Genomic DNA, 17,748 nt, shown 5'->3' on the forward strand with positions numbered 1-17,748 from the left:
AGCCATAAATAGAAACGAAATTGAGTCATCTGTAGTGAGGTGGATGGACCTAGAGTCTGTCACACAGAGTGAAGTAAGTCAGAAAGAGAAAAACAAATATCATGTATTAACGCATATATGTGGAATCTAGAAAAATGGTACAGATGAACCTATTTGCAGGGCAGGAATAGAGACGCAGATGTAGAGAACGGATGTGTGGACACGGGGGGAAAGGGAGGGTGGGATGAATAGGGAGATTAGGATTGACATATGTACACTATCATGTGTAAAATAGCTAGCTAGTGGGGACCTGCTGTATAGCACAGGGAGCTTAGCCTGGTGCTCTGTGATGACTTAGATGGGTCGGATGGGTGTTGTGGGGAGGGAGGTCCAAGAGGGAGGGCATATGTGTATACATATAGCTGATTCACTTAGTTGTACAGCAGAAACTAACACAACATTGTAAAGTAGTTATACAACAATTTAAATGGTAAATTTAAATTGACAATACCCTTGCCAATAGTATGAGGGCAAATACTATAGATATGAGGACAAAACACTCGTATCCTATTTATGGGAATGTGAACTAATATAAAGCTTCTAAGAGGGTAATTTGCAACATATATCAAGTTTGAAAATGTACTTATTTTTTTATTTAGCTCATATAAGCATGTAAAAATATGTGTTCAAGCCCTTTCACTATAATATTGCCTACATTAGCAAAAATCAAAACCAAAAAGCTAGAAACAAAATCACTACCCATCAGTATTATTTTTTTTAACCATGAGTATGGATTATCTTTGTAACATTTTTTATTAAACAGAGACAAAAATGTTTTATTCAAAGCAGATCCTGAAACTAAAATAGCATCCGATTTTCCTTCTATCTCCCTCTGGTGGCAAGTTTTCTCAATCATATTACAAGAGCGAAGGGGCATTTCATTTACCTCTGATCATCTAGTCAAGATTAAAATTAATTCAAACTGGGAGGAAAAACATATTTTTTTCTTTAATTTGAACTACGTAACATTTAAAGAAATGTATGTTTTATACTTTCAACTTGGCCCTGGTCAAATTTCATAATTTTCCACTTAAGAAAGTACAATTTATTGAAGTCTCACTCTACTAAGTCTGAGTTAATGTGTAAAATATTGCACAAAACATGAAAACTGCAGTTGTCAAATACTCAGAAGTAATTCTTTTTCACCTTCTATTTCTCAGCTGAGACCTAGGTTGCTGAGATTAGAGAGGGGCTCAGTTAAAGGTTTCCCAGATCAAGGAAGACTTCAATGTGTGTGTAGCATAAGCTAATAGGCTCCTATTCTAAAAGATGAGCCCTTTGGCAATTAGCTGTCGCACATAGGCAGTTATTCCCTCTTTTAAGAATTTCTATAGAGAGACTAATTGGAAGTGCCCTTAGTTTCCTATAGAGCAAGTTATCTTCTCAAATTGGTGGATCATGGCCTGCCTCCTCATAGTTTTCCCCAATTTAAGTGGTCACTGAAAACCTATCTCCTTATCATGAGCAGCTTTTGTTCAATTCCTTCATAAAATCTCTTACGAGGCAGTAGCATATAAAAGGTTTTTGTTCCTGAAGAACAAGAAAATGAGTCATGAACCCACGTTGCTATTCTATTTAATCACAGTAACATAAAATTAATTTGTCTTCTAAACTTTTCTGTATAATTTGAATTTTCTACAATGATCATTTATTTTTGTAAACATAAATGTTTACAAAAAACAAATTAAAAAAAGACAAAAAAACAAATAAAAACAAAATAGCCAAAGTAGAGAGTATCTATAAACAAATATTACAGATAAGAAATACAATTACTAGTTTCCATCATTAAAATAACTCTACACTTTATAAAATGCTCCCTTTCACAATAGGATCCCTAATTTATTTTTCCATGTATTTACACATCACCACTTGACAGACACACTGAAGACAAAGGATATTATTAGTTGATGTGATCAATTTAAATATAGCCAAATGAAAATAATTTCTGTTATAAGATATAAATTATTTTCAAGAATTTGATTCACACAAAATTTCTCAGATACACATCTAATGTAAACAACAAGGTATACCTTTATAGAATACACTTACCAAAACCGCCCAGTTGTTCGTATGGCCACTTCTAAAGAACTGTTCCGCTTGATCCTATTAGTCAAATAATAGCAAAAAGCTTAAAAGAAAGTCACATTTCCCAGAATAAAGACTGATAAAGGACAGTTACGATTCACGGAGTTTTCACAGTTGTAATAACAGTAAGCCATCATTATGCAAGTTTATAAATATTCTAGTATCTGACCTTATGAAAGACAAAATAGTTTTATTTGGGGGGAGCAGGAGGCTACTGCAAGAGGGGATTTTTGTTTTTAAACACTTTATCTCAAATGCAGTCAGCTCTTCCTCATGCTTCTCATTTTCTATTCAATCTTCAAATTGTGAATGACATTTCATTTCTTGATTCACATATATTAATACCCTTCCTGCCGAAATTTCATTCAATATTCGCTCCTACTCTGTGCTGAGTGCTTCCTATTATTTTATTTTAACTCACCAATATATGTGATTAAACACATTCTCTAGCATACTTCCATGTACCATTTTGCTAATCTGTTAAAGTCTGAATTATATTTACCATCATGGGACATTAAAAACCTCAGCATCCAATACCATCCAGACACCTAATGAATATGACTTTTATTATATATTAAAATAATAGTGAATATAAACCATAATGATTTCAGATCTGCCCCTAAACAGTATGAATTACTAGAACAGTCAGACTGCCTGGATTCAAATCTGGACCCTACTACTTACTAGCTGTATAAACTTAGGAAAGCTGCTTAATTTCTTTGTACTTCCATTTCCCCACCTATAAAATGATAACATTACCTGACTCACAGAATGTAGGAATGGTGACTAGAACATAGTAATTGTATAACAAATATTAGCTGTTTTAATTTTCAGCTGGCAAGAAAATTTCAGAAAGAATGAAATAAAAAATTCACTCAGTGTGTGTGTGTCATATATGTGTGTGTGCATCATATATGTGTGTGTGTGCGCGCGCCATATATATATATATATATATATATTTCTTTTTAAACTTTCTCAACAGCTGCATAGATGCTAAAGAAAGCAATGTGCTATAGTGGTTTAGGAATCTGAAGATCTGACTGTGAGAATGGAGTTAAGTCATTTAGCTCTGTAGACTTGATTTTCCTCATGTAGAAATGGGAGTTGACCCGATAACCTCTAATGTCCCTTCCAGCTCCAAAATCCTCACATCATTAAGACTTCAGTGAAAAAATCGAGATGGCAAAACTCTTTTGTGATTGTTTAGACAATATAGACACTGCAAAGTTATTCATTCATTCTACACATAGTGGAGCACCTATTATGTGCCAGGTACCATGTAATGTACAGGGATGCAAAAAAGTCACTAAAAAGCATGCTGCTTTCTCTCAAGAATCCCAGAGTTCAATAAAGAAGACAAGCATGCAAACACATTACACTACTATGTAACGTTCATTCATTCATCACATTCATTGGGTACCATGTGCCAGTCCCTGTTCAGTGCTCAGAATACAATGATGGGCAAAAATAGTGCTAGTACTTGCCTCCAAAGAGGTTACTATCCAATTTGATAGACATACATTAAGCAGATAAGGACAAACTACAAATTCTATAAAGGTAAGATATACAGTATCATAAAAGAGTATAATAGGGGAACCTAACCTGATCAGGGAATGGGAGGAGGAAGGGTAGGCAGCGATGTCAGGGAAGGTTTCTCTAGAGAAGTGACATTTGGTTAGGATCCAAAAGATAATGAGAAGAGGGAAGATAATTCCAGACAGAGGGAACATGAGCCCAAATGGCAGAAGGAAGCTTAAAAATTTCTAGAAACTGAAAGATTAGCACAACTAGAAGTTTGAAAAAGAGAGAGCGGGAGAGAGAACTGGAGGTGTAGGCAGGAGCCAAAGAATGCAAGGCCTTGTTTATGGGTCATAATCAAGATTTAGTTCTTTATCGTTAAAGCAGCATTAAGGTATATACGGGTGACATGATCGGATTTGCATATTTAAAAGTTACTTGGGCTGCAGCTTGGAGAACAGACTGGAAAGAAAAAAGAATGACTTGAGCCAGACCAATTAGACAGCTATTGTCCTCTAAGTGAAAGATGATGTAATATAGAGTACAAAGAATACATGGGTTATAAGAGACGAGTGCTATACTAGCTAAGTGCACAAATTACAACAGTAAAGGCAAAAGTAAAGGATAGGGAAAGATTCTACAGAGGTTAGCTTTTACTGCATTTAGTAAATAAGCAAACAGAAGAAACTGGAGGAATGAAATATGGTAATGTAAAAAAGCACAACTGTGTAACTACAAAAAAGAGTAATGGTATCCAAAATGAAGTATACAAAATAACCTACTAAATAAGGAAAATAGAACTTCTATTTAAGTTTACATTATCTAAACAATATGCTTTATAAATACTGAATATATAAATTAGCAATAATTCATGAATAGAAAGAGGGAGTGCATACTCTCTTTTTAACTGGTAGGGATGTGTATTCAAAAAGTTTTGAGCCGCTGGTCTAAGCTCAAGGTCTGAGATGGTGGGGAGACTGGGGTCCTATATGAAGAATGGAAAAGTCTCTGCTTAGAGACCAGATCATGATGTTTAGACTCTACTCTGTATGTAATGAAAAAAATACTGAAAAGATTCAATCAGAAGAATAACCTGATCAGGTTTACATTTGATGAAGACTAAAGTAAGGGAGTTTGGAAGCCTAGAGGAAAAAAGATAAAGTTATTGCAATAATCTAAGCAAGAAATGACCAGGGCCTGCATTAAGCCAGTCGAACTGGACAGGTGAAAGCAATTTTAAAAGTTCAGAACATAGAATTTAGTGATGATTAAAATGTGAAATAAAGAGAGGAGTTAATTTTTAAAAACCCTAGGTTTCTAGCTTAGAAGCAACCCCACAGGAGGTGGGGTAGGCAGAATATAAAACTTTGGACACAAATTTTCAACTGTCTGCTATCTGGGCCCCTAAGCCAGCTGGATATTCTGAAAAATGATGCTAGAGATGTAGGCTGCAGAACTGGACGAAGGTATTGTCAGACTACAGGGGATAGTAAAAGCTTTGTAACGCGCCAGAACGTAGTGTGAGCCAAAAATAAAACACCGTATCCATCTGACTCCTATTAAAGGAGAGCGTTATAGTTTGGTAGCAGGGAAAAGTAGGTGCGGCATTCATGCGCTGACCTTTCACCAGCTAGGGACTGCACGCTAGTCGGAGCAAAGGATCAGGCCCTCCCCCGCCCCCAGGACTTGATTCTTTTCATTAACCGTTTTAAAAGGCTTAAACAGACGGACACTGTCCTATCCCGTCCCCTGCGACACCCTCCCCACAGCCCAGTCAGCCTAGGAAGAGGCTGGTGGGTGACTCCAGAAGGCTTCCCTCGGCGGCTGTGTATCGGACATCTGCTGGGCGCTGACAGTCAGGCCACAGCTGTCCCCCCAGGGCCCTGTCGTTCAGAGGGCCTGACTCCTACCTCGATCTGACTAGCGGCCAAGCTGCCGAAGGGCAAGAGCAATAACCCTACCAGGGTAGAGAAACCCTGGCCGAGAAAACAGGTGTCGGCCATGTTTGCCGGCTTCAGACTCGCGCACCTGGAGGGGCGGAGCGAGTGCCGTAAAGCAGCGCGGGGCAGGGTTTTGCGTACTTTTGTTTTGGTTTTTTTTTTCTTTGCGACTCCTGCCCCGCCTCCTGGCCCCTCGCCCGCCTTTAGAAGCCCGCGCTTCCGTAGACCTTGAGTTTCCCGGGTAACTGGGGCACAGTAGGTGAAGGACTTGAGTACTTTATCTTTGACTACGTTTTTGATTTTTGTTGTTGTTGTTGTTGTTGTTGTTGTACGTGGGCCTCTCACTGTCGTGGCCTCTCCCGTTGCGGAGCACAGGCTCCGGACGCGCAGGCTCAGCGGCCATGGCTCACGGGCCTAGCCGCTCCGCTACCTGTGGGATCTTCCCGGACCGGGGCACGAACCCGTGTCCCGTGCATCGGCAGGCAGACTCTCAACCATTGCGCCACCAGGGAAGCCCTACATTTTGATTTTTATATCGTAAAATGGATGTAGCATTTTAAAACTTTTTTGAAAGGTGAGAGAGAAAAACGTGTGAGCCCATAAACTTTAAGAAATTATTTCCTTTTTCGCGTAGGGCTGCCAGTACTTTGACTATATGAAGCATGATGTGGTGGGAAGAGTAAGCTTTGGCGCACAAAAAGATGAGTAATTGGATCAATTACAAATGAAAAGATGGGTGAGTGCTTCAGCTAACAGGCTTGGGGTCTATTACCTATTAAAAGTATGAACCTGGAGAAATTAGTGAAATTTTTGTTTCTTCTGTAATTATAGAGCTAAGACATCTCAGAGTCTGAGGATTTAATAAGATCATGTGTATTCATTCCATTATGTTCGTTATATGCATTTAAATTCTGCTTTGCATCTAGCATGACATTAACATGTGTTTATGCTGCTTCCTAATCTTCATAAATTTAACATTTAATGGTAACATGGAATTCTTATGCCTCAGCCAAAGTAATTGCCCTTATTTGGGGCAATACAAAGTCTCAACGGTTTACTATTAAAATAATATTGTAAAGAGTATGTTTGGGGGCTTCCCTGGTGGCGCAGTGGATGAGAGTCCGCCTGCCGATGCAGGGGACACGGGTTCGTGCCCCGGTCTGGGAGGATCCCACGTGCCGCGGAGCGGCTGGGCCCGTGAGCCATGGCCACTGAGCCTGCGCGTCCGGAGCCTGTGATCTGCAACGGGAGAGGCCACAACAATGAGAGGCCCACGTACCGCAAAAAAAAAAAAAAAAAAAAGAGTATGTTTGGGTATTGGCTTTTTACACTTGCGAATTACTTTCTTTGGATAATTTTCCTGGAGTAGGAATGTTGAGTCAAAGGATACACAAGTTTTAGTGGCTATGAATGATGTTTCTCTCCAAAGTGTACAAATCTACAGTGCCATCAAAATACACAACCTAAGACCAAATTATACCATTTTTTTCTAAATTCCTTGGGATAAAGTGTTACCTCAAGGTTGTTCTACTTCTAATTCTTTAATTACTATCAAGATAGTAATTGTTTTATAAAATATCTGTACATCCTCTGATGTAAATTATATGTTCATAGCTTTGTTTTACATATGAGTTTGAACGATATCTTTATAAAGAAGTGACATTGACCCTAGCCATATTTTATGCTATTGCTTTCCCAGTCTCTTGTCTCTCTTTCCATTTTGTTTCTCTTGCTTTTGCACTTTGTGATATCTTTAATGTTAGGTAGTCAAATTTCAGGCTTTCCCTTGTGAAAATAAGAAAGTTAGCACACTACCACCATGTCTTGTACCTGAATGCCTCAAGTTCATTTAGGTCTCAGACCAAAATTTTATTTTCTTTTAATTTTATATTTAACTCTTCAACTATCTGGAATATATTTTGGTATATTCTATAAGATGTTTTAATATGTTGGGTACTGCTGCATAACAAACCATCCAAAACTTTGTGGTGTGTCCACACCCAGAGACACAAGGATGTAGAAACAGGGAGACATGATTCTGTAGGAGCCATTGCTATAATGATCTACCACTACTTTTATCAAAATTGGTATTTAATTATCCAGTATAATTTTCTACATAATGCTTACCTTTCTTATTGACTCATGATATCTCTTGGATTAAATTCTTATAAGAAATAGAATATTTCTAGACTCTGTTCTCTTCAATTAAAATAGGTGTCTAATTTGGGGCCAGAACCATGGTTTTTTTTTTTTTAATATTTATTTATTTATTTATATTTTTGGCTGGGTCAGGTCTTAGGTATAGCACATGGGATCTTTCATTGAGGGGTGTAGGCTTCTCTCTAGTTGTGGTGAGCAAGCTTCTCTCTAGTTGTGGTGCACAGACTCCAGAGCACGTGGGCTCTGTAGTTGCAGCACACAGGCTCTCTAGTTGTGGCATGGGCTCAATAGCTGCAGCTCACAGGCTCAGTTGCCCCACAGCATGTGGGATCGCAGTTCCCCGACCAAGATTGAACCCGCATCCCCCGCATTGGAAGGCAGACTCTCAACACCAGGGAAGTCCCCCCATGTTATTTTAATTATTGTTGCTTTTAATATGTTTTGATATTTGGCCATTAGGGCTAACCGTTTCAGTACACTTCATTTTTCATGAAATTCTTTGATGATTTTGCCTGGTAATTTTCCAACTGAATTTTATAATCCTTCTTTCAATTTATTAAAAAAAATACTATTTGGGTTTTTTCAATGGGATTATGAAAAATCTGTTAATAAATTTGAGAGAAGCTGACATCTTTATATTTAGTCTCTCATTCAGGAATATGGTAATTTCATTTATTTGTGGTTGCTTTTTTAAATTTCTCAGTAAAACTCTAAGTCAGAGGTCACTAAATTAAGCTACTTCGTAAGCATTTTTAACATTTGTTGTTACTCTTAATGGATGTCCTTTTCATTATGTAGGAAATATATATATAAATGATTATAAATAATATATAATATTATGTATTCTGTTCAGTTATTGTTGGGATGCAGGTCATATTTTGTGTCCAACTGCTTTTTCATTATTTTAATAAGAATTATTTAAGTATCTTAATATTCAAAATTATTTAAAACTTTTGTTTGACAAATTGTTTTGGCTTTCCTAGTTTTACAGTAATGTTATCTGCAAATTATCTTTTTGTATCTTCCTTTCCAGTATTATTTCTTGTATTGTATCTTGGATCAATGTTTCATTTTCATGGCTTATGTTACGTCTTAATATTAATTAATATATTAATTGCAGAAGATTTTCTTGTTTCATTTTAATTTTAAAAGAATGGCTTTAGCACTTTTCCATTAAGTCTGTCATTAGCTCTTGGATTTGAGTAAATACTCATTGTTATGTGAAAGAAGTAGACTTCTATTCCTCTTTTTTCATTGAACCACTGATTTTCAAGTATGGGGTGGCTAGCTTCAGACCTTAATGTAGGACACATGAGCAGTTTTAAACACTACTCAAAGTGGGAAATAATAATTTTTTAATCTGTTAATATGTGAAATAGCATAGTTTAAAATTTGGTTAGAATTGTTAATGATACTCAGATACAGAGAACAGATCGGTGGTGCCAGAGGCAGAGGGCAGAGGGTGGGCAAGAGGAGTGAAGGCATTCAAAATGTATAAACTTCCACTTAAACAAATAAATCCTGGGAATGGTGACTGTGATTAACAATACAGTATTGTATATTTGAAAGTTGTTAAGAGAATAGATCTTGAAAGTTGTTAAGAGAATAGATCTTAAAAGTTCTCATCGGGCTTCCCTGGTGGTGCAGTGGTTAAGAATCCGCCTGCCAATACAGGGGACACGGTTCAAGCCCTGGTCCGGGAAGATTCCACATGCCGCAGAGCAAATAAGCCCGTGCACCACAACTGCTGAGCCTGCGGTCTAGAGCCCGTGAGCCACAACTACTGAGCCCACGTGCCTAGACCCCTTGCTCCACAACTAGAGAAGCCACCGCAATGAGAAGCCCGCACACTGCAAGGAAGAGTAGGCCCCCACTTGCCGCAACTGGAGAAAGCCCACACGCAGCAACGAAAACCCAACACAGCCAAAAAATAATTAATTAATTTTTTTTTTAAGTTTTCATCACAAGAAAAAAATTGTTACTATATGATGATGGATGTTAACCAGACTTATTGTGGCAGTCATTTTGCAGTATATGCATATATCAAATCATTATGTTGTACACCTAAAACTGATACAATATTTATGTCATTCTATCTCAATCTTTTTTTAAAAAGTTGTTAACCAGAGTCTGCATTTAGACTACAGTTCAATTCAGTTATTCATTAAATGAATAATTGACTTAGCAACTAAAAGAGAAAAGCATTTGATTATCAGATCAAAATTACACACATCTATACATGTGTATTCATGGCTTCTCTAATAAAGTTTTTATGCCTGAGTCTCACAGTAAGTAAACCATGAAGTCTATCCATGCTAGGTTTTTAAATAGCCTTTTTTAAAAATTGACGTATAGTTGATTAACAGTATTATATTAGTTTCAGGTGCACAGCATAGTGAATCAGCATTTTTACAGATTATACTCCATTAAAAGTTATTACAAAACAATGGCTATAATTCCCTGTACTATACAATATATCTTTGTTGCTTATGTATTTTGTACGTAGAGGTTCGTATCTCTTAATCCCTTACTCCTGATTTGCCCCTCCTGCCTTTCCTCTCCCCTCTGGTAACCACTAACTTGTTTTCTATATCTGTGAGCCTGTTTCTCATTTTGCTATATGCATTTGTTTGTATTGGGTTGGCCAAAAAGTTCATTTGGGGTTTTCCTTAAGATGTTATGGAAAACCCGAATGAACTTTTTTGGCCAACCCAAATATCATTTTTTAGATTCCACATATAAGTAGTATATAAGTAGTATACAGTATTTGTCTTTCTCTATCTGATGTACTCACTAAGCATAATATTCTCTAGGTCCATTCACATTGCTACAAATGTCAGAGTTTCATTCATTTTACAGCTGAGTAGTATTCCATTGTGTGTGTTTGTGTGTGTGTGTGTGTGTGTGTATACATACACATATATATCATATCTTCTTTATCCATTTGTCTGTTTCTGGGCACTTGGGTTGCTTCCATATCTCGGCTATTGTGATAGTGATGCTATGAACATTAGGGTGTACGTGTCTTTTTGAATTAGCATTTTCGTCTATCCGTACTGTTTTCACTATTGTTCTTCAATCAAACAATAAATCAGATTGACTCTATTGATTCTCATGTTGGATCAGTGTTTATTCTTGCTCTCTCCTCTTACCTACACCCTATCATATCTTCTTTTTCGTTCTCTTTTTCTCTCTTCTCTTTTGTGCACCAAGAACACCATTGTGTTATTCATTCGCTCGGTGGATATTTATAACACCAGTTATGTACCAAGCATTGTGCTAGTCACAGGCAACAGAAGAGAGAGCAAAAACTGAGCAAGTCTCTGCCCTCATGGAGCTTACAGTCCAGGGGAGAAAGACATTAATAGTAGAAGCATTTAAGTAAATGTAAAAGTCTAACAGGAGAGTTCCTAGTAGGGGACCCAAACCTTATAAGAAAAAACCAGGTTAGGTTTCCCTGAGGAAATTGACTGAACTGAAATTAATGAGTTATTGAAGCAAAGATGGAGGGGAGGGGAAAGCTTTCAAAGCAGAGGAAATACCTCTTGCAAAGAACCTATGGAAGCTTGCCTTATCAGAGGAGCTTTTTAATCACTCATAACATTGTGCTTGCAGTTCAAGAACAAAAGAGAGAGTGCTGTAAGATGAAACTGCATTGCTAAGCAGGTGCCCGCTCCCTTCAAATCCTTGAGGGTCAGGTTCATGGAAAGCTTCAGGATGGTAAAGATCATGCTGGCTCCAAAGACGAGAATGGCTGCAGGTAGAGCATTGGGGAAGCTGCTGTTACAGTTCAGGCAACGGTAGCTTGGACCAGAGTGGTAAGAGTAAAGATGATGAAAAATGGAGAGAACCAGTAAGAATTTTAAGATTATAACCAGCAGAACATGATGATAGATTAGGAAGTAGGAGAGAGGACAATTTTAAAGATGACTTTTGGATATTTGACTCTTACAACTAAATGCATAGTAGTGTCTTTTTTTTAAACATAAGACTCACAGGAAGTGGACCAGGTTTAGGACTCATATACAAGTGAGGTCTGACTTAAACATTTGCCCAGAGCAATTTGGAAGACAGACTTGCATTAACTTATTATAAGAAGTACTTCTGTGACTACTAAATAAATTTTGTTAGAAAATGAGGTGAGTGGAAAGGATAAGTTTAATCAGGATCAGAACATGGCCCCTGAGAGAGATTTTGCAATGTGGTTTATACTATACAGTTTAATTGCTACAGGCAAATCTGTTTGCTACAACAATCAGCACCACAAGTATTTGCTGAAAACATTTCACATCCAACAGTCAAAATATTTCTTTGGGCAAGATAATACTCAATAAAATTAGATACAGACATTAGATACACAATAAAATACATGTGGAAAAAATCAATTAAAATGAAGCAAAAACATTTCTTTCCAGTATATTTATATCATTTTCTAGTACTTTTTTTTAAAATTTTGCACCATCTTAAATTCCATTTCAGTTTGGCCTCAAATACTTTTCTTCCCTCCTTCCAGTGAACCATTTAATAATAGTTTGTTTTTGGTTTTTTTTTAGATTCCATATATATGTGTTAGCGTACAGTATTTGTTTTTCTCTTTCTGACTTACTTCACTCTGTATGACAGACTCTAGGTCCATCCACCTCACTACAAATAACTCAATTTCGTTTCTTTTTATGGCTGAGTAATATTCCATTGTATTTATGTGCCACATCTTTTTTATCCATTCATTTGTCAATGGACACTTAGGTTACTTCCATGTCCTGGCTATTGTAAATAGAGCTGCAATGAACATTATGGTACATGACTCTTTGAATTTTATAGCTGTTTCACTTTGTTATACAGCAGAAGCTAACACAACCTTGTAAAGCAATTATACTCCAATAAGATGTTAAAAAAAAAAAAGAGCACATGCTGTTATGGGGATGGATGGTGGTGATGGCTGCACAACAATGTGAAAGTATTTAACACCACTGAACTGGACACTTAAAAATGGTAGATTTTATGTTTAACACAATTTTAAAAAGGAAGAAAAGAACATATGGTAGACCTAGGTTTTATATTTCTTGTGAACCCAATCAGGAACTAGAATATAGCCTAGAATATAGTCCTATACATATAATATATCCTTAGAAAATACTTAGTAGTAATTTGATAATTATTAGCATCATGATTTAAATTAGTAGATATAGTACAGGAACAAATTTTATTCTGTATGTGACTTGCTTTTCATATGATGGTATACAGTTACTTTTGTTTACTTCTCACCAACCTTCTTGTACCTTGCAATTTGGAGTTTTAGTCCTCAGCATTAAAATGTTTTTGGTATTTCTTCCTGTTCCAAAAATCAGAAAAATAAAAGGTATTTGTTTGAAAACTTAGAAATAAAAAAATAATAGTTTGTTAGGCTGTAATCAGTTTCCAACTCATGACCTTCTCATTAACTTCAGAACTAACGCAGAATAACATTGCTTCAGTGCAAGAGTAGAGCAAATGCCCTTCAAAGTCTCATTTTTGGAAATCCTATGTTGTCATGAAAATTCCATTATGATCTGGACAGAAAGTTATGTTGAATACTTTAGTGATGTAAAACTTGGTATCTTATGAGTAGTGTAATGCTCCCTTGTCAATCAAGAAGCCACTGGTTCTGTTGGTGCATAGACAATTGCTAGAGTTTAGTTCTCCATGAGCTAAGAATTTCCTACAAGTGCAACTGATTTTATTCAGTTGATTTTTATCCAGTTGTTTATTGCTTTTATTCATTAAGCATCTTTTGAGACTCTATGGAGTCCCAAGGACATTTAATAAATACTTTAATTATACCATGTTCAGTAAAGTGTGGGACATTCTGAAAGCCTTTCTTAGGAAGATATTGGAGTGGTGTGGAGGGGAGGGAGGAGTTGTGTGTTTTATAGAAAGTTGCTAGAAAGGTACTGTTGTAGGCAAAATAATGGCTCCCTAGAGCCTGTGAATGTGTTTACCTAAAGTGACAAAAGGGACTTGCAAATATGATTAAGAATCTTGAAAAAAAAAAAGAGAGAGAGAATCTTGAGTTGGGGAGATTATATTGAATTATCTTGGTTGGCCCTTTATAATCACAGGGGTACTTATAAGAAGAAGGCAAGAGGATCAGAGAAGAAAAGGAGATGTGATGACAGAGACATTAGTCAGAGTGATGAAGGGCCACCAGCCGAGGAACGTGAGTAGTTTCACAAGCTGGCAAAGGCAAGAAAATGGATTCTCCCCCAGTACCTGCAAAAGAAACTCAGCTCTACCAACTCATTTTGGACTTCTGACCTCCAGAACTAGAAGATGATAAACTTGATTGTTTTAAGCCACTGAGTTCATGGTAATTTGTTACAGCAGCAATAGGAAACTACTGTAGGTATTTAAACTGTGAACAGTGGTTATTGCCCTCTGGAGTTCTGAGAATGAAGATTGGGGTCTTAGAGGGCTTTTACTCTCCATCCTTCACACTTTTTTGTTTTATTATGGATTTGTATAGCATCTTTAATAAAAATAAATAATCATTAAAAGAGAAACTAGATAATATTAAGTGAAATAAATTGTATATGGAATCTCTCAACCATGTAAAAAATTAGATGAAAATAAGAAGGAAGCTTACTAAAATGTTAGCAGTTTTCAGTCCTGGGTATTGAGATTGGGGATGTTCAATATTCATGTACCTGTTCATTCACTCAACAGTGAATGAACTGTTGAACACTGAATATTTTTAAAAAATATTCTTTTTTTAAAATTTATTTGGCTGCATTGGGTCTTCATTGCTGCACGCGGGCTTCCTCTAGTTGCGGTGATCGGGGTCTGCTCTTCATTACGGTGCACGGACTTCTCATTGCAGTGGCTTCTCTTGTGGAGCAGAGGCTCTAGGGGCGTGGGCCTCAGTAGTGGTGGCATGCGGGCTCAGGAGTTGTGGCTCATGGGCTCTAGAGTGCAGGCTTAGTAGTTGTGGCTCAGGGGCTTAGTTGCTCTGTGGCACGTGGAATCTTCCCAGACCAGGGCCTGCACCCATGTCCCCTCCATTGGCAGGCGGATTTTTAACTACTGCGCCACCAGGGAAGTCCCTCAACAGTTATTCATCTATCTGTGCTGGAGAATGTGCTAGGAACTGAGATTGCAAATGAGAATAAAATAGAGATGACCCCTGCCCTCATGGAATTTAGATGTAGTAGGGAACAGGCAATTACACAAATTATTAATTATATTTTGAGAAGTTCAACAAAGGAGAAGTACAGGTGATGTCATCATGTCCTAGGGCAGGCTAACCTAGTCAGGGGATGCTTTCCTGAGGAACTTCAGCTTAAAACTAAAGGATAAATGGAAATTTGCCAGACAGAGATGGAAAACAAAATTTTCTTAATTTTCTGTAAAGAGCACATATCACTTTTACTATTATAAAAAATGAGTCCTTCTAGTGTTTTTTTTAAAGGAATAACTAACACTCCTCCCTCTCTTTATATCTGGAAACACAGCTGCTCAGTGCTAGAAATGGTCTGCTCATATGGCTTGATTTAGCCAAATTTAGCTTAATGAACAGACATTTTCCTCTCTTTCTCTCATATACTTCAGTCAATTGAAATATTTAAGTTAATAAATTGAAGCCACTGGACAAAAGGAGTAAAATAAAATAATGGTTAAATAGCTTCTTTGTCCAGAGCTTACATTAGGAAACTATGAGATGTATTACCTTTTGATAGTCAATCTATCAAGAAGAGCTGTGAAATGCACTTAACATTGACCTTGAGGGAATTAAAACCCAGGTTCTTTGCCCATCACAGTGCTATTTTTATCAGATCAAAATTAAGGAACACAAGGAAAGGAACAAAGAGCAAAAATTATTTTGAAATCAACACAAAGGGTATCACTAAAGGAATTTTTCTTAAAGTAATTTCATAAATGAAATAACTGGATATTAAAAAAACCAAATTTCTCAACACTAAAATCTTCTAACTGTTACAATTCCCAGATGAGTAGTAATTTTCCGAACTATAATTTGTGATTACCTTCAGATGGGTAGAGGGGAAAATAACATCTCTATAATAAATATGCCCTCATTAATAACTACTGTGACATCAAAATTTCTAAATAAAATCTTACCAATTTTAAGTGATCCTTTTTATTTGTTTACTTGCTTGCTTCTCAGTACACTTAGATGTCTGTAACATTTTGAGCAATAATGTCCTTTAATTAGAATCAGCATAAATGTGCCTATGTTCAATAAAAAAGTGTCGTAACGTAGAATTGGCTTATAATAACAATGACACAATAAGAAGTTAAATTTCAGTTGCAGCAGAGATTTATATCAGCTAAATTACAAATAGGAGAGACTAAAAGTAAAGATATCAATGTGATAATAAAATGGAAGATTTAGAATTCGGATATTCTTGCTTTAGATGAAATAAATAAAGTATTTTGGATCTGTGGTGGATTGAATAGTGTCCTCCCAAAATTCTTGAACGCCTGGAACCTCAGAATGTGACCTTATTTGAAAAGAGGGTCATTGCAGATGTAATCAAAATAAGGATCAAGGGGCTTCCCTGGTGGCACAGTGGTTAAGAATCCTCCTGCCAATGCAGGGGACACAGGTTCGAGCCCTGGTCCAGGAAGATCCCACATGCCGTGGAGCAACTAAGCCCTTGCGCCTCAACTACTAAGCCTGCACTCTGGAACCCGCAAGCCACAACTCCTGAGCCCGCGTGCCACAACTACTGAACCCGCGTGCCTAGAGCCCATGCTCCGCAACAAAAGAAACCACCGCAATGAGAAGCCCGCGCACCGCAACGAAGAGTAGCCCTTGCTCACCGCAACTAGAGAATGCCCGCATGCAGCAATGAAGACACTACACAGCCAAAAATAAATAAATTAATTAATTTTTAAAAATAAGGATCAAAATGAGAACATACTAGATTAGGGTGGACCCCTAAATCCAATTATTTATGTCTTTATAAGAAGAGGAAAGCACACAGAGAGACACACACAGAGAGAAGAAAGTCATGTAAGGTGGTTGAGGAAGGCAACTAAAAGCCAAGGAAAACCAAGTATTGCTAGGAGCCACCAAAGGCTAGCAAGAAGCAAGGAAGGATCTGTGCTTCCCCAGAGCCTTCAGAAAGAACATAGCCCTGCCAACACTTTGATTTCCAACTTATAGACTCCAGAACTGTGAGAGAAATTTTCTGTTGTTTTACACCACCTAGTTGGTGGTAATTTGTTATGGCAGCTCTAGGAAACGAATATAGGCTCTAATGTAGCTATTTTCATAACCAACAAATATATTTTAGTATTATGCTGGCTGCATTCTTTATTTTGTCCTCTTCTTTAACCTCTCTTATTGTAGAAATAGAGACTAAGAACAGTTTGTTTTATGATGATTATAGCAACCAGTATTTATTCACTCAACAAACATTTGTGCACTGCATTAGTAAGGATAATTTTGCCCAAAAGCAACAGAAACTTCCACTAACAGTGATTTAAACCAAAGATATATAATTACTTGGCAAGGCAAGCAGTGCACTGAAAGGTGGTTTCAAGGTTGGTTTGCAAACTCAATGATTTCTTCAAAGACCAAGAGTCCTGTTCTGCCATCTCAGCCTATTGACTCTGGGATCCTGATTTGTTTGTCACTGTAGCAGGATAGCTGCTGAAGCTCCAAATATCATATCCTTGCATATCAAGAAAGACAATCTTAATGGCCTCCTAGCAGACTTTGCCTTACATGCGATTATCCAAGGCTTGGTCACATGCCTATTTCCAGACGTGACAAAGGGGCACAGGATTAATAGTAACCAAGGTCAATCACTGTTTGTCCCTGATCTCTGGTAACTGCTTTCAGTAAAAGCTAGGATTCTGTGAGCAAAGAAGGAGGAGTAGAATCGCTGAGGAAAAGATACGCATATTTAATTTCACACGGCAAAGCCAGATTTCTCTCCAAAAATAGATGGTCCATGTAAACTACTACCAACAGTGCATGAGGACTCCTGTGCCCCACTTGTCA

At 37.2% G+C, this 17,748-nt stretch overlaps 1 protein-coding gene and 1 long non-coding RNA gene across 2 annotated transcripts in view; one reads left to right on the top strand and one right to left on the bottom strand.

Annotated features, from left to right (window-relative positions):
- The window catches only part of PIGK (phosphatidylinositol glycan anchor biosynthesis class K), a 141,278-nt gene extending 135,610 nt beyond the window's left edge, over nt 1-5,668 (bottom strand). Inside the window, exons 1-2 of the mRNA XM_032605375.1 lie at nt 5,553-5,668; nt 2,089-2,142 (exon numbers count right to left, since the gene is read on the bottom strand). Coding sequence (XP_032461266.1) covers nt 2,089-2,142; nt 5,553-5,645 — 147 coding nt within the window. The 5' untranslated portion in view covers nt 5,646-5,668. The remainder of the gene's footprint in view (nt 1-2,088; nt 2,143-5,552) is intronic.
- Nucleotides 5,669-5,780: 112 nt separating this feature from the next.
- On the top strand, nt 5,781-14,491 carry LOC116762055. Its single transcript, XR_004352211.1, has 3 exons — nt 5,781-5,841; nt 6,217-6,318; nt 13,841-14,491. It is a non-coding gene; the product is annotated as an uncharacterized LOC116762055 (long non-coding RNA).
- The last annotated feature ends 3,257 nt before the right edge of the window (nt 14,492-17,748 follow it).

This window comes from Phocoena sinus, chromosome 1 (assembly GCF_008692025.1).
Source record: "Phocoena sinus isolate mPhoSin1 chromosome 1, mPhoSin1.pri, whole genome shotgun sequence".
Lineage (NCBI taxonomy): Eukaryota > Metazoa > Chordata > Mammalia > Artiodactyla > Phocoenidae > Phocoena > Phocoena sinus.